The following is a 23,378-nucleotide window of genomic DNA, read 5'->3' on the forward strand; positions in this document are numbered from 1 at the left end:
TTTGAGCTGCACGGATAAAATAAATTCTAAAATATAGATTCCATTTTATTTATTGTTGATCAACTATTTGTTCTGTTTAGAAACTATTGTTCAAATTGCTTTGAAATGAAAAAATATTCCAATTTTTTAAACAATGACAAATTGGAAAGTTGAAATTGAACAGATGTTTATTTCGTTGTACTACAACTGATGAACGATCGAGCTACTTTTAATGCTGAAACAACATAACATAGTATATTTGAAACATTTATTGAACAAAAATGTTCATGTCTCAGAAGTTTCTTCAATCACTTTTTCACGTTTTTTTCTGCTGTTACATTCTGTACCTGCATCAGAGTTTCGACTACTCCGTTTTCGTTTTGATTGAGAATTAACACTTGCATTTCCAGTATCATCTAGGTGCACATTATTGTCTTTGTGTAACACAGGAGGCACCACTTCAGAAAACTCTATAGGAAATTTGAAAAGTTTTATAAAGCATTCTTCAAAAAACTCCAAGGCTCTTTGACCTTCAGGTGTCATTTTTGATGCTTTGGGTTGATGTCGATCTACTATTCTATCATCAACTCTTTCAAGAGTATGTTTAGCTAAAAGTATACCACGAAAACCCAAAAGAGTCATATAATTAGGTGGTATGAGTCTTTCTGGATAATATTTTGTCAACTTTCTGCAAATGACTCTGACTTCTTGACTTGTGTTTGAATTATATATCTGTGCTTCAGTGCTGGGCTGTTCATTATAAACTATATTTGAAGTACTTGGGTAGTTTACATAAGTGGTAATGTCTGATTTGTTAATGAAGGGTATCATCATTGGAGAAAATTTGATATCAAGGCCAATATTTCCTGAAGACTCTTTAGTTTCAGGGATATATTTTTTTAACATCTTTTGAAATTCCATTTCCTGGTCCCAGCCACCAATCGCAGATATAATAGATTCAGGTGTTTCAATAACTTTGTCCAATTCAAGGAGATATCTTTGCCCTTCATGGCTGTAATTTATTCCAACATGCTTGGATGCAACAAGTTTTGATTTTCGGAACACTCCTGAGAATGGTAACGGTGGGATGAAATGCTCTGCATCTGACTGTGAGGCTACTGATCCAAACATCTTTCTCCTAAAATCATCAATCAATTTTGGATGCGAACAAGTTTCTAAATTTGCCATTCTATCAGAGTATTCTTTTAAAGAAACCAGCAATTGCTTATCTTTTTCAGTCAAGTTTGGTTGGGTTTCTAAGTAATCCGGAATTTGTAAATCAGCATTCAATATTCGTAGAAGTGTATACAGTTTTTCTGTTGTTGCTTGAAGTTCTTCAGGTGTGTAGAATCTCTTGATTCTTCCACGTTTTGCTGTTTTTGGGTATACTCCTTTAAAATAATTTTTAAGTTGAATATCAACTCCAGATAGATGACTTTGGTTCTTTGCTACCAATTTAGACATTTGATTGAGCCTTTCTGTTCCGTGAGCTAACATTTCTTCAGGTGTCCAACTATCTATTACCTGTCCAACCCTAGGCATGTTACTCAAGTTATATCCTCGACGTAAATATCGAAGAATGGCACTATAACGGTGTCTGAGTTGAACTCTGGTCTTATTTACGAATTGTTTAGCAATTAAAGACCAGTTATTGCCTACTTTTTTGAACAGTTCAAACAATTTTGAATCATCTGCATAAGTCCAATAGTTCTGTTTCCCTTTCATCAGAGTTCTATAATGATCGTTTAATTGCGCTGTAGTTCTATGGGGCATTAGGCATATTGCAATTTTTGTAAAATGTAAGCCATATTTTTCAACTCCTTGCAAGAGCAGTTGGTCTTCTTCTTTACTGAATCTACCTTTTTTCAAGTTTGGGTCAAGACTGTAAATCCAGCGCATGTACACTTGCTGTTTTCTTCGGTTAGGAAAGGCTTTGGTCACTTCTCCCCATGGTATAATGTTTCCAATCCTCAGGGCACTCACTGTTTTAATTAATTTCTCATCCTCTTCCTTTGACCAGGCACTGCATTTCGTACAGATGGTATTTCTGTAGTTTGAATTAAATCTTATGAAACATTGATATCCGCTACGTTTTGTACCTAATTCAGCAGCAATGACATCCCAATTCTGATATTTGTATTTCGTTGCCACCTCTTTCAATTTAATATCTTCTTGCTTTCTCCATTTAGATTTATTTATATCAGGATGTAAGAAGACATTCCACATTGCTCGGCATTCAGCAGCTGAATGTCGGTTATTAAGATCAATGGCTGCTATTTTCATCCAGTCAAATCGCTTGGATCCCAGATGCTTGATTAACCATTTAAGATGCTCGATCATTTCCGTGGAAATAACTTTATTATTTTTGTCATGATCTGTTGACAAAGGATCTTCAATATCCATTGGATGCAGGTATTCATCAGCATCCATCTTCTTCTTCAGTTCTTCTGCTCTTAGTACTTTGGCATTGGTATAAATTGCAACCCACAACATGTTCCGATCTCTCAGAGTCCATCGCAAAGGAGGTGATAGTTCAACAATTTGCAGTTCTCCACGTTGAGCTTTCAATTTGGCATCCTGATTCTTTGGTGCTGGGAAATATCTTCTATCTTTGAAATAAGGCATCCCAACGATTGTTAACAAAAGGCGAGGAATCGGATACACCGTCCTTTGATGTATACGTTCATCGACGAGTTCCTGGCGTTTCTTACACTCGTCAAGAAGGAAACGGAATTTTTTTTGTGCTTTTAGTAGAAGGATTATTAATTTTCTGTTCAAATTCAACGGGGTCTCTGGATCTAATAAATCTATTTCATTGTCATCACTGCTGAAATCACTGTTAGTTCCATCATCGTCTGGAGGCGGGCTGGGTGCATCATCGTCTGGAGGCAGGCTGGGTGCATCATCGTCTGGAGGCGGGCTGGGTGCATCATCGTCTGGAGGCGGGCTGGGTGCATCCTCGTCGGTACCCGCAGTCAATATCGACGTACAATGATTATTTTCAGTCTGCGGTGTAAGCTGTTTATGTTGGTTATGTTCCAAGCCATGATCCACATTTTCGTTTACTTCACTTTTCACAAAGCCAGAAGTCGTTGGATTTAATGCCGCCTCTAACGCTTTTATATCTTCAAGGACCACATCATTTTCTCCAGAGTCACACATTCTTCAACAGTTGCGTTGACAATAGTCGTGGAAATATTCGTTTAACAACAAAAGGAACAAGGTACGCAAGTAATAGGACGTAAATCGGGGAACATTTGAACCCTGCATCTCAAGCGACACTATTTGTTGTTCATTGTTATTTGATAAATTGACGTTCGACCGGAAATCGTGCACATATGTTTCCGGTAAGATTTTACTAGCAATGTTAGCGCGTGCGCAACTCACGCGGCCTTAAAATGTCGGCTGGATGAAATACGTTGAATGTTATCATGATAAAATTGATTTTCGTTGGTTAAGTTTACGCGCAATTTCCACGAGGGTTGCCGGCTGATTACGTGAATATATTTTCAACAAAAACCGGGATCCAGACAGCCGCCCAAACTCGTCTATAAGTTGGTGTATCAATATTTTGTGAGGAGGCCTTATGTCAAGCCAGTTCAATTTTGGGTGGATAGAAGAAGTAGCGCAGACGACGACGAGGTGCCAAAATGAAGAAGTTGTTCTCCAAAATCGAAACGAAGATTGACAACACGGCTAAGGAACCAAACAGTTATGTAGGCAAGGTATTCGTCGTTGGCCGCTATACCGTTACAGTCGAAGATGTCCTCGCCGAAGGTACGTTTTTCTCGGAATATCATATCGCACACGTCCGCTCTATCATCACTATCATTTCCCATGTCAAACAACAAATATCTTGTTTGTTGTTTATCCGCCCCCCGCGGTCAATTTTCCTCGATATTAAAATTGTTTTCATTCAATCAAAGCCTCCCCCACGTTTGTGTGAAATCAGCTTCACTATTTTTCGTCATTTGGTAATTGAATAAATCCTTTTCGATTACTTGACCGTTTCAGTTTATTTCGTTTATTCACTGTCAAGAAATATTGCAGCTTGTTAAACCCTTTTTTTTCAACGGTAACTTTCATTCGTGTATTCATAAGGACAACCCAAATTAATGATTTTTTGGACCTTTGGCTGAAGAGAAAATATACAATCATGAGCTCGTATTAGATTTGATTGATTCCACATTCCAATCTTATCTACCGGGGCAGCAAGGAGCAGATTTACACTCAAAGATAACTATTTACTTAATTGTTATCAACATGTTAAGTTCATTGAATCTTCTGAGAAGGATATTTATTATTTATTTCCAGGAGTTCTCCTTTCTTGTATGAAAATTCATGAGTTTCTTTATAATTTACATAAGTAAGGTAGTCCATGTACGTGATTTGTTCTTGACCATGTCTGATTAAATATTGCAAAACTAAGAATGGAGATGACCTTTTTTTTGTAATTTGGTTTAGCTTGAGCTTCGTCGCATTCATAAGATGTTGATAAATCGACATACATACTAAAACATTAAAAAAGTCACACCGTTTGACTAAACGAAAGTTAGACATTCATCTACCAAGGTTATAATAATTAACTTAACCAATGAGCTGATATGGAGCCATTGGTAATTGCCATTAATCAGAATGAACTATATTACGATTATTAAACTGTATCAGAGAGATATAAGCATATGTATATTTTCAGACTGCATAACATTTTCTGTGTAAAATATGAATGTACCAAAAGCCTTATTTAATTATCATGTAGGCATGAGATGCTTCAATCTTATATGTATTTATTTATCACATTATTCACACATATATTGATACTGAGAGGATAATTACATTTGACTATTAGAGAAATGATCAACGATTTCATGATGATCCATTTCAGTACTCATTTAGGAAGAATCTGAATGAACTTCGAGCAGCTAATGAACAAAACAAACCCACAAAATTCTACTTTTATAATATCTGAGATCAAGGCTAATATATTATTCAATTTATTGTTCTGGCTTATCGTAGGTGGATTTGCAGTGGTCTTCCTGGTCAAAGCATCAGGTGGAAGATATGCGCTCAAACGCATGTATGTTAACAATGAACATGACCTCAACATATGTAAGAGAGAGATACAAATTGCGGTGAGTATTTTGTTGATATATTCTAATCATGAAACAAGAAATCGAGATTCAACATTACAAAACAGAACTGGAGTTGATAGACTTAATTTTGCAAGGCTCACATATAATTTCAAGCGCTCGTACCTTGATGCCCTCATGCGATCAAGGAAATGGGAATTCAATTTAGGATAATTGCTCATTCTACAAAGGCTTGTCCCCTTACATGCCACGGTCATATAGCTTGATACTTCCCATAGACTTCTATAGATTATATGTATGTATGTTGGGAGATTTTGAACAAACTTGTTTGGTACAAGATGTTTGCACTAATCTTTGGTGGTATAATATGTAATGTTTACTTTAATATTATGTGTATTTTCAGAGCAACCTCAGCGGTCATAAAAATATCATTGGCTATGTCGACAGTAGCATCACTCACACTGGGGGAGGGGTTCATGAACTCCTTCTATTAATGCCATATTGTAAATCTCATGTCCTCCAGATGATGAACAATAGGTAAGTTATTCAGCAGACTCATGATTATTATGTAAAAGTAATTGAAACTCATCTAACTTATGAGAGTGTCTATTGGGTGCTGCACGTCACAGGATAATCTACAATGTCTAAATTCTATAAAAATCCTGAAAAGAGATTTCAATCTCCTTTTGTAATTATAGGCTTCAAACTGGATTCAGTGAAATTGAGGTGCTACAAATATTTTGTGACGTGTGTGAAGCAGTATCTCGTTTACACCACTGTCAGACTCCAATTATACACAGAGACCTTAAGGTAGGTTAGTCATAAACAAAATTGTTGCAACAGTAACATGCGTTAATTGAAAAGCTCTGGGTTACAAACAATTGGGTTTATGAAAATTTCAGGTAGAAAATATATTGCTGGCCGATTCTGGTCATTATGTTCTCTGTGATTTTGGATCTGCAACTGGAAAAATTTTGAATCCAAACATTCAAGGTGCTGCAATAGTTGAAGAAGAAATTAAAAAATACACAACCCTTAGTTATCGAGCTCCAGAAATGGTTGACATGTACTGTGGAAAGACTATAACAACAAAAGCTGATATTTGGGTAAAGACGTGCGATTGTATGAAGATTGATTATTGATATCAAAAAATACAATTTCTCAGTACGCTAGAAATTGATTCACTTTCAAAAAGCTAATCTTAGGGTGCAGAAACAAATTGTTATTTTGTTCATTGATATATCAATACGTTTTTTCTACAGAAGTTCTATTGTATTGCAGGCTCTTGGCTGTCTGCTATATAAATTATGCTTTTTCTCATTACCTTTCGGCGAAAGTACGCTTGCTATACAATCGGGAAATTTTACCATACCAGAAAATTCAAGGTAAACATTAAAGTGATGCAGAAAATTTTTACAAAGATATATAACATGTATTTTCATTCATCATAAATTACAGGTATAGTAAGGCGTTGCATTGCCTAATTCGATATATGTTGGAGCCTGATCCTGATTTGAGACCAGATATATACCAAGTTTCAGCTATTGCTTTCCTAATACAAGGCAAAGACTGTCCAGTACAAAACCTCCATGTAAGTTTGCTTATTGTAAAGCCTAGTCGTTAAAAATTCAAACGTTACCAAATTTCATTAGTTATAAGTTTATGAATAACTGTTATTTGTCTCCCTACTTACAGAAAGTCCCTACACCAGTCATCGAGTCACTACCATGCCCTCTGCTAGAATCTGAAATGATCAAGCGATCTTCAATAAAAATCCAAAAACCTACACCTGTTACGATGGTTGAAGGCACATCAGTTGCGCCGAGACAAAGGCCAAAAGGTCAGGGTGCCACTGCAGGTCCTATAAGTTTGAGTGGTCAAATTATCAGTCAGATATCGGGTCAGGGAGGTCAATTACAAACACAAACTTCAATAGGCAATTCCGCTCCTTATAGTGCTGTAAATCCGACAATCCCTCCCATAAGTACCCCGCAAACTTATATTGGCCAAACTATCCCACCAAATCCACAACAACCCTTGCAGTTACCGCCACAATCATCCTTTGTTCAGGTCAGCCCTCATGTCTCCTCTCCGAACCAAACAATTCCTTTTGGGCAGCACCAAGGACAGCCTTCTCCATTTGGCCAATCACAGAGTCCAATGATTAGCCATTCTCCTCTGCCCCATCAATCTCCAGTAACCATACAAGACAAGAATCCATATTACTTTGATGCAAGACCCGTCACAACAGCTGTTATTGACGAAAATCTGGACGCATTGTTTCCGTCTTCTGGTGAGTTTATAGCCCAATAATTCAGCATCACATTGCAAATATGAATAATTAATCGAAAATTAATGGCTGCTTACTCGGTTCTTATCAAGCAGCTTATCAGTTTATAGACACAAAAACAAAATTTTGTAGAAGTCATTGATAAATTTCGCTCATTACTTAATGTGATTTGATTCAGGCTATCCAGATCCATTTAAAGATGATGCACGTGTGATGCTGCCACCGGCAAAAATTCCACCACCTGTTGCTCCTAAGCCAGGTACAGTCAAAATTGGAGCACCTTCAGTTTCTTTAAAGTTAACAACTCCTACCAATATTGGTCCACCAAAACTAACGACTCCGACACAGCTGCCACCAAAATTAAGTACATCAACAGCTTCAACTAAGATACCATCTGCAGTCCCACCACCTGTCTTGCCAAAACCTGTTCCCAAAATGGAGAGTCTAAGTCAAAGCATTAGCTCAGCTGGAACCCCGCCAGAAAGTCCAACGCTAACATCGTCTAGACACAGGAGGAATGTCAGTGACACTAGCGCGTTTAACAAGTAAGTTCGTTTTCACGTGACTTAAGCTGTGTACTGAAACAAAGACATCAAGTTGTTCAACAAAATAGTTCACATATCTATATTATTCCATGGAATCCATCGTACAAATCTTGGAAAACCAGCTTAGTGATAGTATTTTTATTTAAAATTTATTGCACATTCATATGTATATGTGATAGCAGTTACTTTGGCACCACATTCGTTTTTGTTTTTCCATGCATAATTCGAATGTTGAGCTTACACTCTGCTGAACATTGAAGCTTTTATGATGAAGTCCTCAAGGATATCGCTGTTCTAAACTCAGCATTTTGAAATCGAATCACTTATTTTTATATGGGTCATTTCTATGTTCACAGAGTGTTTGCAAATGAAACTTCTCAGTTTCTAGCACCATACGAAGCTTCTGTCAAACCTCGTTCTGGGGGCTCTTCGCCTCCTGATGTTCCAATGGATGCAAAACCAAGCATAGGCTCTAGTGCCTCTCATGTACGTATTGTAAGTACGCATACCTACTGCACACCTTAACTTTTTACTTTACTTCTGGACATCGAATTTTGTATGCAATTCGTCAAACAATCTGTATAACTTATGTTATGTGTAATTTTACTTCAAAATTTAAAGTATACTGTGCGTATTCATGAAATGTCATTTATGAGTGAATGTATAAAGTTGTTTGTTAATGTCTAGTTAGTATATTAATTTTAAATTTCTGCACTGCACTTACCCTACTGTTATAATAACTAGAAGAATATTCATTTCAATGTTATTCATCCTCCCTGTTACAACGTAGATTCCAAGAATGTGTTATACTTGCGATCGGCTCCTATTTAGATGTTTTTTTTCTCAGGGTGAGCTATCAAGTACAACTGCTGGTGCAGATGGTAGATCCTTAAGTGCTGAAGTAGCTGCGTGGAATCCTTTTGAAGATACGCAACCATTCAATCAACTTACCGAGGATCATATTTTTGGGGCTGAATTTGATAAAATTAGAAGAGGTAGCAATAGTAGCATCAGCGGCGTTAAAAGCCGTGAAAGCTTAGTTATGACCTATTCGGAGTTGCCTGAGGATCCGTTTGAATCTGCTCCATTTAGCTTACCCAGTGAGTATCCATTTTCCCGAATTTAGTTGATATATGGCTATAAAATACTTTTTTGTTGGTATTATTCTACATCTGCTACTGAACATTTCTTTTGCATCAAAATATATCGAAATTAATAGTATGACAAACAGACAAGTACAGAACTCATATTGCCCCTCACCATATATTTTCTCTACAATCACGACTGGTATATGTATCTTAACTTGTGAATCAAGATTTTTTTGAAATTTGCTGCAATTTTACTCGTTAATTTATTTCAGCGAGCAAGAAAAATAAACTTGGCGCCAAAGCAGCAGCAGTTGCAGGAGGTAATGCATGAAATCTTTGATTTACTATCCTTTCTGCTTTTCTGTATTTCTATAGGGAAAACATTAACAACAAAGTTCTATATGTGTTGTTTCTATTGTGTGAGTTAATAGGTGAGCAGTGGAAGAGAAAAGGCTATTAACTATTCAATAGATAATTTCGTACGTTTTTGTTTGTTTTTTTGCTCTCAAAAGCTGCCATGAATAAATCTCAATACAAAAGGGTATTTTTAATACAACTTGATAATTGATATTCGTATTGACGTTTGCCATGCCTAAGTACGATTCAAAGCCAAATCGAACAAATTTCTTTCAAGTGTATATAAGTATAGCACGTCAATGAATTCATTATATAGGTTTTTTTATTGGTAATACCTTGCATCTGTGAATCTATCATTTACAAAATTGGCTCATAAAAATCTTGCAGCATTCAAAGTTTATGCTCCAAGTTGTTTACAATTATCTTTTATGATTTCAAAGGGTTGAAACTCCAAATCCCCATTCCAGTGATAGTGATTACTATTATCAGTCATGGCTTATTGTTCGAGTTTGGTCTAAACACTAGTAATAAAGTTGTTTAACAAGAGAATAACTTTTTCGGGACGCACAGATTGTATTATGGCACAGGAGGTTTACTCATCATTTGTGTTTGTTAAAGAGGTTTGTTAGATGATTTTAACGAACAAAGTATTATAACCGTTAGACTTGTTAGTTAGTGGCTCGAAACACTATTAGTAAAGGGATATATGCCGTTTTGTTTGTTTTTCCTCAAATAAATTTCGCAAACATATTGCACTAATTGGATTTAGTTGAGCCCACCAAAGAAATCAAATTAGCATTTAGTCACGAAACCTCATTGGCAGGGCTTACAAAATTTTTCATACTCAATCATTGTCCAAAGTTTGTTTGTCCAAACTGCAATGTTCTAGTCTGCCGAAGCTTCTCAAAGCAATTCAAGCTATTCCGTCTTACGGAATTGATGAGTGTACTTTTCTGCTATATCTATATACTCAGCTTACTTTCTGGGCTGAAAGCAGCCTTTCCAATGTAGTAGCTATCAAGCTAGTTATCACCTATTAGCAATTTCTCTGCTAGCCGTGTGATATTGTGGTAGTGAAAGTTTGTAGAAGTATCTCTGTGAGGCAAATTAACGTCACTCTATTACCACTAATATTGAAATTCCTTTATGTTGCACCTATCACCCTGTATCCCATTTTCATCGGAAATTTAAGACAATTTTGTCTCGCTAAAGCAGTTACTTTGGATATAATTTTTTTCAATTCGGTTTATAAATGGCAATTGAATAGTTTTTTGTAAATCGTGCAACGTGGCTTGTGGCTTTTCGTCGAAATTGACGGTAAAGCACACAACGCAATATTTAAAAAGTCTTCAAGTATTGAACTTAATCCCGAATGAAACACTTAAGGCGTTTCGTGATAACAAATTTAATATATTTAAGTATTATGAATATTTGAGCAAGTAACAATGTTTCTAACGTCTTTCAAACTTTCCCGTTGCATCAAATGCCTTAGCAACCATCTATGGATCAAATCGGTTTAGCTAGTAAATCTATGTAATACTCAATCAGAAGGAATAAATTATATATTTGCTTTCGAGCACACATTATTGAAATTAACTAACAATAAGCATCAAAATTGCAATAACATTCATGATTGCACAGACTGACAAACACGGTCTACTAAATGAATATGAGTCTTGGAGAAAGTTATTAAGATTTTTTGTCTGATCAAAAAATGTGAATCATATTTACTCAGCCGTTGATTACAAATATTAAAATTGAAACTAAATCTTACATCACAAGTTTTGATAAAGATTATTTCATTCATTTTTAGTGATGAATCTGCTGAAAGTATTTACCTTCTCTAAATCATCTTGATTCATTATTCAGTTTTTGCTTAACCGTAATAACGCTCAATTTTCTAATATATTTCGGTAGAGTTTAATCACCATGAATTAGAAAATACTATTGAAAAAAACCCATAAATAATCCTGTATTGTAAATTATAGACATATTTATGAAAAATTAAGATTAATTCCAACACAACAGTTTTTATGTGATTACCTCTGTTATACATCGAAGGCTCAAAATTAAATGAAGTAAAATTTATATTATTACCTTGGCTGTCAGATGCAAGATGAATATTAGTGCATGATTCTTTGGTTCTGGCTGAATATTTTCTGACTTGTATTCCTAATATCATGCTTTTTTCATCGTCAAATAGAATGTAATCTTCTAATAGCCTACACAAGTGAGCAAAGATTGCTCAAAAATTATTCCTAGATCAACGAATTTTTTAATGCTTACAAACATTTGGTGTATCTGAGTCCGGTGTAGACTAATGGTTTATAATGCATCAATACTGCACTGGCAGTCAGAGTATCCAAGAATGATGATAATAATGTTATAATATTAGGATGGTAACCAATACGTAACATGCAATACGAGTTTATAATGTATATATTCTACAGTGTTTCCTCATCTGAGGTTTCCTCATCCTTCGAATTATATTCTGAATTCACACTGTAAAAAACAAGTCTAGCATGGCAATGGACAAATATAACCCAACAACGATTAGTGTAAATTAATTTGTAAGCAGTGTAATTTGTTGATTTTATCAGTACATTCCCATTTATTTTTTATTTTGTTTGTACTTCTTTATTTTTGTCCTTTTTCTTCTCGTATGAAATTGGGGAAGTTGATTTGTCACAAATTTTACTATACGTACTATCAATCTGGGAATTAATTATGAACATTGTAGAATAGTGTTGACCATCGCGATTGTCTTGCTATAAAGCAAAGTGTAGGGATACATTGTTCAATGAACTGTGTATTGTCAACAATTAGAAATACTATGTCACAAATTACACAAGTGAAATATTTTTGCTCTATATAATATGCAAAGAGTGTACAGTAGATAGTTCTCTATGTTGTTGAAAGAAGAGATTTGGACAAATTGGTCATCAGGCGTGATTGAGACTCCAAGCGTCCCTGTTCAAATGGCCTCAAGTGTTGAAAATATTTTGATGTAACGGAGATAAGCTAAAAGCTGGTTTAACAAAACAGTGGTTTACGACATTTTGCATCTTTAACCAATTGAGATGTGTATTATCTTGATGCATCGAATATCCACTACAGAAATACATTTGGTGCAAACTCTTTCTTTCTACAACATTTTATTTTCATGGTATAATTATGTACTTGACGTAAGAAACAATTACTTGTGTTAAAGTAATGTGTACACCTGTACAGATGCAATATGTATAATTATACTATAAAACTACATACGTAGTGTGATTATTCGTGACTTTGGTAAGATTTGCAGCCTGTTTATAACAGTTATCTTTGTTTTGGCAAAAGTAAATATATACCTCCATCGTTTCATGAGATTTTTTTCATTTAATGTCACTTCACTCAACTGTGTGGCCGACGCAAGCTACAGTTAACGACAATCTAAAAAAAATCCTTGTCTTTAGTGGTTGTTGATAAATATATTATGATAAATAACATACAATTTTATCCAAGCATCATTCCATACTACCGGTGACAATGATTTCTAAAGCTCGATGAAGGGCTGTTTTTTAAGCTTGGCAGTATGGTGAAATCTGTAAGTTATGAATTAAGAAAAGCAAAATCGTGATTACCTGTTTGTCTAGTAAAAACTGTTTAATCTCTGCCCACTTCACGAATTATCTCCAGTTATTTGTAGTGATAACATCGTTTATAATCTATTTATGCAAATGTATTATGACATATTGGTGCAATTTTTTTTTTATTTACACTGGTATTCGCCAAGGAATAAACTGCATTTTCCATTTGCAAAACTAAATCGATGAACGTCTAGTGTTATGGGACGATTTTCTTATAAGTATTGGTGATAATATTTGTTGAATATTTCTAGCAAGTAAGCTTCTAGGAGTTGCCTATTTTTATGTACAATACCTTTCTTGCATGTCAGTATGTATCATTATTACAGTATACATAATATTAACTAAACAGTTATGGAAATTATCTGTGGTTGAGGAAATGCACTGTATACAATAAAATACACTATCATATAAGTATTGAAAATGACTAAAACTCAATAACGAGCTTGAAAATAATTAATAATCATTATTGAAAGCTTATATGTGTGCTTATTTTCGAAACTTCTCAGGCATTCAAAATTCAACTGTCTGCCCACTGTCTGGAACGCCCTAATGAGTTTGGGAGACTTAAATTGGATGAATTTTTTCATTTAAATTTTTCTGACACGTAATCTACTTTTAAAATCCACTGTCCATATTGTTTGTCTCTCGTAATGTCTGTGACGATAGTTTAATCCTATCTTGAGATAATTACCGTTCATGTTCTCTATTTTCATATATACGTGTAATATGTATTTGTGGAGCATTGAGTGTTTGTAGGCATCAATGTCATTATTACCAATCTCAATTGGGATATTATGAGAGACACGCAATTCTGGATCTCGTTAATCTTCTTGTACCGCAATATCAAATGTCACAGCAAAAACAACATGTGCATTAGAATATAGTTTTTCGTGATTAATGTTCTTAAAAACATCAATCCCCTGATGTCGGTGTTCAAAATTCATAGACCCTTAACTTCGTTATAGAAGAAAAAATCAAATGAATCATGTTTTGTTATTTTGCAGTGGTCCGAGTATATTTTTGTTGCTTCTCCCAATGATAAACTTCATCAATCTTTGACAATGATATATTAGTATTCTTTCTTGTTTGTTATACAAACTATGAAGTCAATTAATAAATTGATATGTTGAAAATGGTCAAGGCACTGGTCAGAATCTAATTACTACGTCTCAATAAAATCCCTGATCCCAAAGAATCTGATTAGGACTGTTCCAGACGAGGTGGTGGCAATACTAATATTAGTTCTAAATTTATTATTCATGGCTTTGTCTTGAAATTATTGTAAATCAAAAACATACTATTTTTAGAATGACCGATAACATGATGTTAAGCAAGTTAGCCACGTTGCACGCTACACAAATACTTTTAGAATATTTTGTCTGCAACAAGCCTAATCAGACTCTGTTACTTACCTTTTCTATACTTTTTGTCCTTAGGTAACTAGCTTTATTTAGATCTCCTATATCCTCTAGTAAATTTATGGGAAAATCTTTATTCTTAGTAAGACCCAGAATTTCAATCGTTCCGTAATGTATTTTTACTATCAAATCTTAACTTGGAATTTACAAAAATTGAACAATGATGAAAAATGAGTTTCTATTTTACTTTTAATTATCGAAAAACCAGCCGAGTTTCAAAAACCTGACATGCTCTTATCTTGTATTTGTTTAGCTAAATTCAATACTAGTAGGTAAGTATTGTGAGATCACTTTAATAATCTTATTACAAATCTGTTCCATTCGTCAGCATTACAAAATTAATTGAGCAGGGTCCAAATCAGTTCTTACTAGACGACTTTTGTTACTCCTCGACTAGGGAACGATTGATTCACCATGGTAAAATGTTTCAGTAATATCTTGTGTTAGTTATCTTAATGATTATAAATCTTCACAATGTCGATACTAAGTATTGTAATGAGCCAGATAGATGTTCTTTCAAAACTATACCTTCTCTATATTTGGTAACTTACTTCTTTACAGGAACAAGCGTAGATGCAGCTGTAAAAATACCTGCTCCTCATTGGAGTCCGGACACAGAGTTACCTAGGGTCGATGATGAAGCTTCTTTGCTTGCTGAAACTAGTCCGGCCTCACCACCATTTGTTCGCGCTCCCGTTGAAGATCGGTCGAAATATGAAAAATTGGCATTTAATGCTGATGAGGCATCTAGCGACAGTGACAATGAAGATGGTCAAAGAACTGAAGAGAAAATGAAAAAGAAGCGCAGACGTGTTAAAGGTGTTTTAAAGAGAAGGAAAAAAGGGGCCAATCAAGATTCAAACAATCCACCGGTAGAATGTGAATCTGATGACTCTATTGGATCAGCTAGTGACCTGAAAGCCATGAATGATGAAGATGGGCCACAAGAGCTTAACGACGAACGAGAAAAAATCGATGAAACAATTTCTGAAAGTGTAAGAACCTGTGGTAGTTCAGCTTACCATGCGGAATGTGAGTCAGTTGCTACTCATGAGGAAGATCACAGAATGAGAAAACCAAGGAAGCATAACCGGGAACAACAACTCCCAACAATGCAAGCAGATCCAGTAGTCGGTCATCAGTATGGAGAAAGACCATTACTGCTAGATGATGAATTAGACCCAGAAGCTAAGCCTGAGCAATTACATGGAGACCCATTTGTTGGACACCAATATGGATCAAAGCCTTTATTGTTTAATGAGGATTCTTCGTCAGATGATATTGAAACATCTAAGACACCGAACAATGGAATCTGGAAAACGGAAGAAGATGTTTTTGCTTTAGCACCTTTTCCCAGACCAACTAATTTGAAGAAATGCAATAGTAGCCATGGCAGTAGCAGTCAAAAAATCTTTGAACAATCTAGCACTGCAAGTTCTCCTCATAATTCCAACTTGGTAACACCGATTTCAAGCTCACCCATAATTGAAGGATCTTTAGTTGATCTGGAAGACGTAGCCCATGAAACATTTGAATACAATCATCATTCTGTAGGCCTCAAGTGTGCTTCAGATAATGTACAAACTAATTATGAGACTTTTGATTTCTCAGCTTGCACACAGCATGGCTTAAGTTCTGGTGAATCACAATCAGCGATAGATGAAATAGAAATGAAGAACAAAGATCTGTTTGGCTCGTCACCTTTCAGCAGCGGTAGTTTTACAAATCCATTCAACAACTTGTCAAATTATGCGAATGTAGATAATTCATCTCACTTAAACACGACAACGCCGTTGAAAGAGCCTATGTATTCTAATTATATAAACTTTGCACCTCAACCGTATCATCCACCTAATGACTACCAAATAAGTCAAGCTTCCATTGTTTCAACTTCGAAATTCAGCATTGCACCTGCTAATGCCGAAACAATAAGCAGAAATTCATCCAAGGATTTATTTGGATCAGTTCCATTTGACGAAGTTGCATCATTAAGTTTAAACAATCCACAGCGGCCAACATCCTTACCACTCTCACAGTCGCCAAGTTTCGTCGATGATGCTCTGAGTACTATTTTGTCAAATAGTGCACTGTCTTCTCATTCGTCAAGCCACGTTCCACAAACTACTCAACCAACATATACGATACAACCTGTTCATCATACATCACGAATAATGGTTCACCCCACAAACAATATTTCAATGTCTGAATTCTCAGCTGAAGTTCTGCCTCCGATGTCCCCTGATCTTTTGGTCATGGATACATCTCCAAAATATAAAAAAGAAAAGTCCAAATATCATTTGATTCACGAAAATCGTCCTGAAACTGTGAGTGCTTTACCGGTTAAAATAAGCCATAAGGCTAAAGGTAGTAGTTATAAAAAAACACCAAAACCAAAAAAGAATACAACGAGCACAGCTGGGTTTAGTAACATGAGTTTTGAAGATTTTCCAAGCGATGAAAATGAAGAGAGGAGAACTGGAACAAGAGTGGCACCCTTTGAAGTGGTCAGGGAGCCAGAAAAGAGATTTGGCTCACTAAAACGAAGAAGTAATCCGTTCACTTAGAAATTGAAATCTATACTAAATAGTCCAATATAAAATTGCTGAGCACACAGCTATGCAATATGGTAAAGTCTGTCATTAGCACGAAGCACTGTATTCGTGCAGTGTTTTCACTGCTGATTTATCAGTTTTTTATGTGACCAAACTGATTCTAGATCGCTGGTAAAACATTTTGGTATCAAATGATTCTTGATCAAATCTGAAAAGATATCATTGCTCTTATTTTCCTTATTCCGCTAGCGTATTACGTTATAATGAATTGATAAAAACTGGTCAATTAAGACATATGAAGAAACTAGATTATTGTACATTCCAAAAAATTTCATGTGAGAAAAATATGTATTCAACTTTGTGGTTTGAAGAATATAATCCCTCTTTATAAATGATGCTCTACCACAAAATAGGCAGTATTGTATTTTATAAAAGTAGAACAGAAACCTTATTTATTTTGAAATTGGAGCCCTTTAAGGCATTACAATATTAAATCAAGCCTATAATAGAAAGGTTCATCAGCTGAGTAACTGAAAAATTAGGTTTCGCATAATCTGCAAAATATTGCAGTGGAGTATACCATATATCTTTACAGAATTCATTTTTGCATTTAATCTATTCACACATAATATGAGGTTTTTGAACTCATAGTAATGAGTTAGAGTTTACCCAATTGTGAACTACAATGCTATTCGATATCTACTCAAACCAAGTACCTATTTATGATTTCATACGCTGCTACAAAATTATTGAGCTAATTATTTCATTGCTCGGATCAGTAGTTGTATTATCATATGAAGAAGTACGATATAATCAGATGAACATTGTTGTTAGTGATTGAGGCAGTAATGAAAAAATTGTTCTATGATAGATAATGAATCCTACTCAGTAGTTGGTGAATGTATCCAACGTTTGTAGAACGTTTATACTTTCAGATAATACAGAAAAATCCTATGAACGAAAAACTTTATGAATAAACAAGAAATTTAAGATAATCATTTACATAATAATGAAAAAAAAAACATTTAATATTGTGGAAGAGTTTTTCTCCAGTTAAACCAGGTTGTACTTGGCAGCTTAATACCAAAAAGAAAATAGGAAGAAAAATAATATGAACGCACATGCCACTATTTTTGCAGCTAAGCGTTTTCACTACATTTATATGTATACATATATAATTAATGGATTTTCGAACTGTACTTGTAATACAGCAACAAATGTAATTTATTGATATATATATACATGTATATCTTTATCCTTATAGCAGCTAATTGCTTACATGAAAATATGTCTTTATTCGAGATTTTTCGGTGTACAATCAATATCAATAATACCGACACTATATAATTAGTAATTGACTTCAAAGAATAGAATTGGCTACTAATATACGTATACTTGTTGTACACATTCTTAGAAAATGAAATTTGCTGGAATTTCTGAATCAAACCTATTGGCAGCTAGTGGTGAAAAACTTTTTAAGTCAACCGGTATGTTATTGTTTACATCGAACTCAAAACAGAAAATCACAGCAGAATGCTTATCATTGTTAGCTGCAATTAGGAATATTACAAAAGAATGATTACAGAGTTGCATGAGAGTGTCGGCTATAGTTGTTGAAATTTCTTATTCAATGAGGAAATGTGAAGAGCAAATTGTGCTGAAGCGAAAGCGTTTTAGATTTGTATATTTCATACCAATTTGTTCGAAATTTGTCATTATAGGACTCTTGTACTGCATTTACCAAGACGATTATTTTTTTGGATATGTTTTGTGTATTTTCGTTTGCGCGTTGCACCGAAATTTATTGAACTGTAAAAGTGAGACAATATTATAAAAAAGAAAAAATATATATAAATAAACGAGATATATATTTATGTATGATAATTGTAGATAGTATTTTGGAATATAATTATTAGGTGCCTTCCTTTATTACAAAAGTATCGAAGCTTGGCTTTTCTCAATTTCCATAGGGAATTGAATAATTTGAAGTTAATTCGTATTCTGACAATTGAGATCTTTGGAGAATCTAGTATAGAATACAAGTAAAATAATCAAGCATAGCTATTTATGTAAATACATGTGTGTATGGTATATCATGCATCTGTAGCTCTTGCTAATTCAGTCTATATTTAAGTTTCTCAAACATGAAATCTTTTTAAGTCCTCTTAAGTTCAAATCTGCAAGGACCAAATATTGAAGATATTATCACGTCATTTTGATAATTTTTTCTCATCTGCACCATCACTCCTATTCTACCATGTTTGAATGAATTACCAGCTGTATTTTCCGAAGAATGTGTTTGGGATATTCCTCTGAGACTTCTATCAAATAACAACAAGTCGAACATTCCACCCTGTATTTAACTCAATGATTTTTTTTTTATTTCTCATTAGGCATCTTTATTTTCTCATAGAGTTGTTGCAGTTGGAGATTTTTTTTCATCCTTTTTTTGTAGCCAGCTATCTTAACTTCAATTTGCCCACTGCCCGTAACCAAATATTACAGTATTTCATTAAATTCCAACTCATAATGAAAAAGTATTTTAGTATAAAGGTGTTAGGTAGAAAATAGCAGTGAAATGTGCTCCGGCGTTGAAGCAGAGAAATAGCATTGACACTACTTTTTTTTAATTATTACTGTTACAGCGATACATTAATCAGTGTTGTGAATTATTTTAAGTCTCAATATATAACTTCATTTTGTAATAATAGTTTGTGCATATCACGTGCGAGTATACTCGACGATGAGGAATTGTGATTTTGATAAATCTATTTCCCTGTTTTATCACTGTTATTTAGTTCAGGTTGTGAACTGCTTGAACCACTTGGTCACAAGATTTAATGAGCACATATAACACCTCTTTAGATATCAAAGCTATACCTAAACTTATGTAAAATATTTTGTTGTTCCACTATGATATTTTACTGTTATTATTTAAATTATCAAGTCGTCTGCATTTCCTAAGCATATATTGAAGATAGTGCAGTTTTATAGTATATTATTATATTCTGATTACTGTTTGGAAAAGTATAATATATTTGAAACTTTGTTGAAATAAAAATTTGCTTGATAATATTGTCATCACTTGTGAATATCAAACTGTGCAGGATAATTTTCTTTACTATTTTAACTCAGCTTCGATGTTATATTATTTATTACATTTATTATTGAGTAAACAAGTTTGAAATAGTTACGATGTACATATATAAAACAAAATAACAATAATGTACCTATGTATATAACAAAACTAATTATAATAATTATATAAAGACAGCTAAAAATAAAGTCTATTATAACATAACATTGTGTGAATATTTCACCTACTGAATTTTCTATGTATGCACCACAGGTATATTCCAAATAAAGCTCAGAGCCACCTACTACGTAGAATACTAGACTGCAATTACACTAACAATGTGTAATTGAACAGCTTAGTATTATTGACTTGCTCAGACTCCGTAAAGATATTGTAAAGGACTTCCGATTCATTTGAGTGTAAACTTTAAAACTCAATACAAAATTTATTGAATACAAAAAATTATCCAATGACTCTGTTATTCATTATCAAGGCGAAATATGACACAATGTATTACAAAATGTATTGTCTCCTTCTTGTTAGCATTAATAGACTAACATACTGTAATAGTGATCACACCCTATTTGCTCAACCCTTGTATTAGGCAGTGTGACATCACTCGAACTCAAAAACAACAACATCCTTGCTCATTTAAATTATTACGTCTCTTTCTAGCCATGATAAAATTTATAACAATAATGACCAGCCACGTAAAAAAGTTGAACCAACTAGTTGTAATCGCAGTTTGCATAGCTAGACCAGTATTGATTTCATCACCACGTCTCCAATTATTTGCGTCTGGCTGTAGATAGTCCATATAGTCAAAAATAGCACCACAGGAGAGACGGTTATAAATCACCTAGAAATAAGAGATTTGTACATTAATCAACGGCACTATTAGTCCCTCTGAATAGGGGTAATTATTCAATCTATCCATTGGCAATAATTCAATTCATCGACTATTGAGCACAATCATTACCTGCACCTCACGTCCCTGTGAACCCAGCAGTTGAATCAGATTTCTTCTATATTGGTCACAAGTCTTGAAATACCCATCAGTTAGAACTACAGCATGTGACAATGATAGAAAACAAAGGAGAACTCCTAGGAATCCTGCAAGAACCCACTGTTTACAGATAGATCTTCGTTTTGGTCCCACTACCACAACTCTATCTCGTTCCTGTCTAAAAAATTCGAGTTTTCAGTAGTGTAAATTTAATGATACCATACGTGATACTCAGAGTGTGGTTGCTTGTGAATTTAGTACAAGAATAATTATTTTCTATGTTAACAGCTATTGTTACCTATTATATACGGTGGCTTCCGGAATTGGTCTAGGTTCATCTAATTTTCTATGTATGCATGTTCTGTAGCCATGGTAAACTCCAAGAACCAGACCAATGACTAGTGTTGGGACCAATGCATAAGTTCCAAAATGACATAGTTTGACATCACCCCCCATAAAAGTACTAAATGTATTAACACCATACAAAATACACCCACAATCCACACTGATACAAACATCTAGAGTCCATGCCCAATACTGCCATACTACAACAAGGCAAATTATTGATGTTGTTGTCAGAACTGCAGAGACAGTATACAAAAATGCAAGTTGTCGTTCAGCCTGTTCACTCTGTGCGTACAACTGGATGCTCGACATATTTAAGCTATCCTATACATGAATTAGTAGTGATAAATTCATAGTCATCTTACATAAAACTAGAACTTTATTTTACGAATTTTGACTGAATTTCACTTATTTTCACACTCACTTACTCTTGTCAGTTGTTATCACCACTTTTATTTTATATGAGTATGTTAAACAATATCTTATCCAACTTTGTACTTTCAACTCACTAGTGATAGATGAAGCTCATTTTTCTAAATCAAAGGGAGCTTCAAAATGAGTGAAATTTTTTGCATTATTTAGAACTATTCATGTTATTCAACTGATCTAGAATTATGAATTTTTACTCCAACTGACACTTGCACTTCACTCTGGAAGGGAAAGAAATGTGAGATGTTTCAAGTAACAGAGGGCACAGTTTACCAAACACAGTATCTATATTGGTACCTGACGCAGAACGTAGAATAAGATAACTACCAATTAATTTCACTATGCAAATACACAGCCTGCCCAGCATAGATACTGAAATACTGTTTTCTTTATGTTAGCATAATTCAATCAAACAGAAAAATGAAGCAAATTATATTTAACTATCCACCATAAAGTTACAGCTTAGCAATCAGAAAAATGAAGCAAATTATATTTAACTATCCACCATAAAGTTACAGCTTAGATTCCAGCATATATTCTGAGAAACTGTTTTTTTTTTGTATCAGCATAATTGAATTAAACTAAGCAATGGTGGAAATATTTCACTATTATATTCAACTTTGCACCGTAATAGTATCAAATTTTTTACTCTCCTTGAAATGTTATTCTGTGATAAGTTCTTATCCTCACACGACGTGACCCTCTTCTATTTCAAGTGAAAATAACAAAATTTAAAAATATAATATTACCCAATGAACTTTGAGATTCTCATTAAACAATACGTATTGTATTTTTGGAAAATATTACAATAATGCAAAGTACAGGTGACACATCTGATGTATGCACTTTTGAACTCATACATTGACAAAAACAGGTGCAAACTTCCAACTCTCTGGAGAACCAGGTGTGTACTAGAGTAAGAAGATAAAAACATGGAGAATTATCTTCATTTGACGAATCTTATACGTATTTCCAAGCCAAATAAACTACACCTTTGCAACCTATGACGGTATTTCAAAGATAGTAGATGATGTTCAAATATTTGTCAAGTATGGTATACATGAATGTATGCATATCCTACATAGAGCTCTGTTTCAATATTAATCAACTGCATTTTTCCAGGAATAAATCAACCGTCCGTAAGTATTTATGTCATGGATAGAATGAATTTATTAATAGTATGATTGACACGGAAGTTAACATTTGAAACACATTGGTCTTGGAGCTTCAATTTTTATAAAACAGATTTTGATTCTAACATAGTCTGTGTAGGTCAACTTTCGGTTTTCATACCTTTATGAAATGTCTCGGCCAGTGCAAACCTTTTGGTGTAGGAACTAGACTGGGCAGTTATCGATATTAAATGTGCGCTGACAACCCTACAAACTGAGATAAGATTAAAAACTTCATTCGATGATGAATCATCATGTCACACCTTTATCTTCTCACCATTTTACTATGGATGTTTGAAATTTCTACAGATAACAGAAAAGTAGAAAAATCATAATCATGAACACTGTATTGAAATTTTTTTTAGAAATGTCCATATGTCAATATGAAAGCCAACAATTCCT

At 34.3% G+C, this 23,378-nt stretch overlaps 3 protein-coding genes across 6 annotated transcripts; 1 reads left to right on the forward strand and 2 right to left on the reverse strand.

Moving 5' to 3' along the window:
- Positions 1-34: 34 nt before the first annotated feature.
- On the reverse strand, positions 35-3,333 carry LOC105690849. The gene has a single exon (XM_012408975.3). It carries the CDS (start codon positions 3,139-3,141, stop codon positions 265-267), a length of 2,877 nt encoding a protein of 958 aa, XP_012264398.2. The 5' UTR covers positions 3,142-3,333; the 3' UTR covers positions 35-264.
- Positions 3,334-3,374: 41 nt separating this feature from the next.
- LOC105690848 (AP2-associated protein kinase 1) lies at positions 3,375-18,826 on the forward strand. 3 transcript variants are annotated; one of them, XM_012408972.3, is made up of 13 exons: positions 3,375-3,756; positions 4,996-5,111; positions 5,473-5,606; positions 5,768-5,879; positions 5,972-6,175; positions 6,351-6,454; positions 6,528-6,660; positions 6,765-7,362; positions 7,538-7,904; positions 8,261-8,390; positions 8,752-9,004; positions 9,265-9,312; positions 14,958-18,826. In XM_012408972.3, the coding sequence occupies exons 1-13, from the start codon at positions 3,630-3,632 to the stop codon at positions 16,958-16,960; spliced, it is 4,329 nt and encodes a 1,442-aa protein (XP_012264395.2). In that variant the 5' UTR covers positions 3,375-3,629; the 3' UTR covers positions 16,961-18,826. The 3 variants fall into 3 exon arrangements, with proteins under 3 accessions (XP_012264395.2, XP_012264394.2, XP_048513319.1); XM_012408971.3 differs by having other exon boundaries at positions 3,376-3,756; positions 8,261-8,399; XM_048657362.1 differs by lacking the exon at positions 3,375-3,756 and adding an exon at positions 5,226-5,364 and having other exon boundaries at positions 8,261-8,399.
- Positions 18,149-23,302, reverse strand: LOC105690852. 2 transcript variants are annotated; one of them, XM_048657429.1, is made up of 4 exons: positions 23,098-23,302; positions 21,329-22,025; positions 21,004-21,208; positions 18,149-20,883 (listed from the first exon to the last, which is right to left on the reverse strand). In XM_048657429.1, the coding sequence occupies exons 2-4, from the start codon at positions 21,685-21,687 to the stop codon at positions 20,650-20,652; spliced, it is 798 nt and encodes a 265-aa protein (XP_048513386.1). In that variant the 5' UTR covers positions 21,688-22,025; positions 23,098-23,302; the 3' UTR covers positions 18,149-20,649. The 2 variants fall into 2 exon arrangements, with proteins under 2 accessions (XP_048513386.1, XP_012264403.1); XM_012408980.3 differs by having other exon boundaries at positions 22,554-23,302.
- Between the last annotated feature and the right edge of the window lie 76 nt (positions 23,303-23,378).

Source organism: Athalia rosae, chromosome 6 (genome assembly GCF_917208135.1).
Source record: "Athalia rosae chromosome 6, iyAthRosa1.1, whole genome shotgun sequence".
Classification (NCBI taxonomy): Eukaryota; Metazoa; Arthropoda; class Insecta; order Hymenoptera; family Athaliidae; genus Athalia; species Athalia rosae.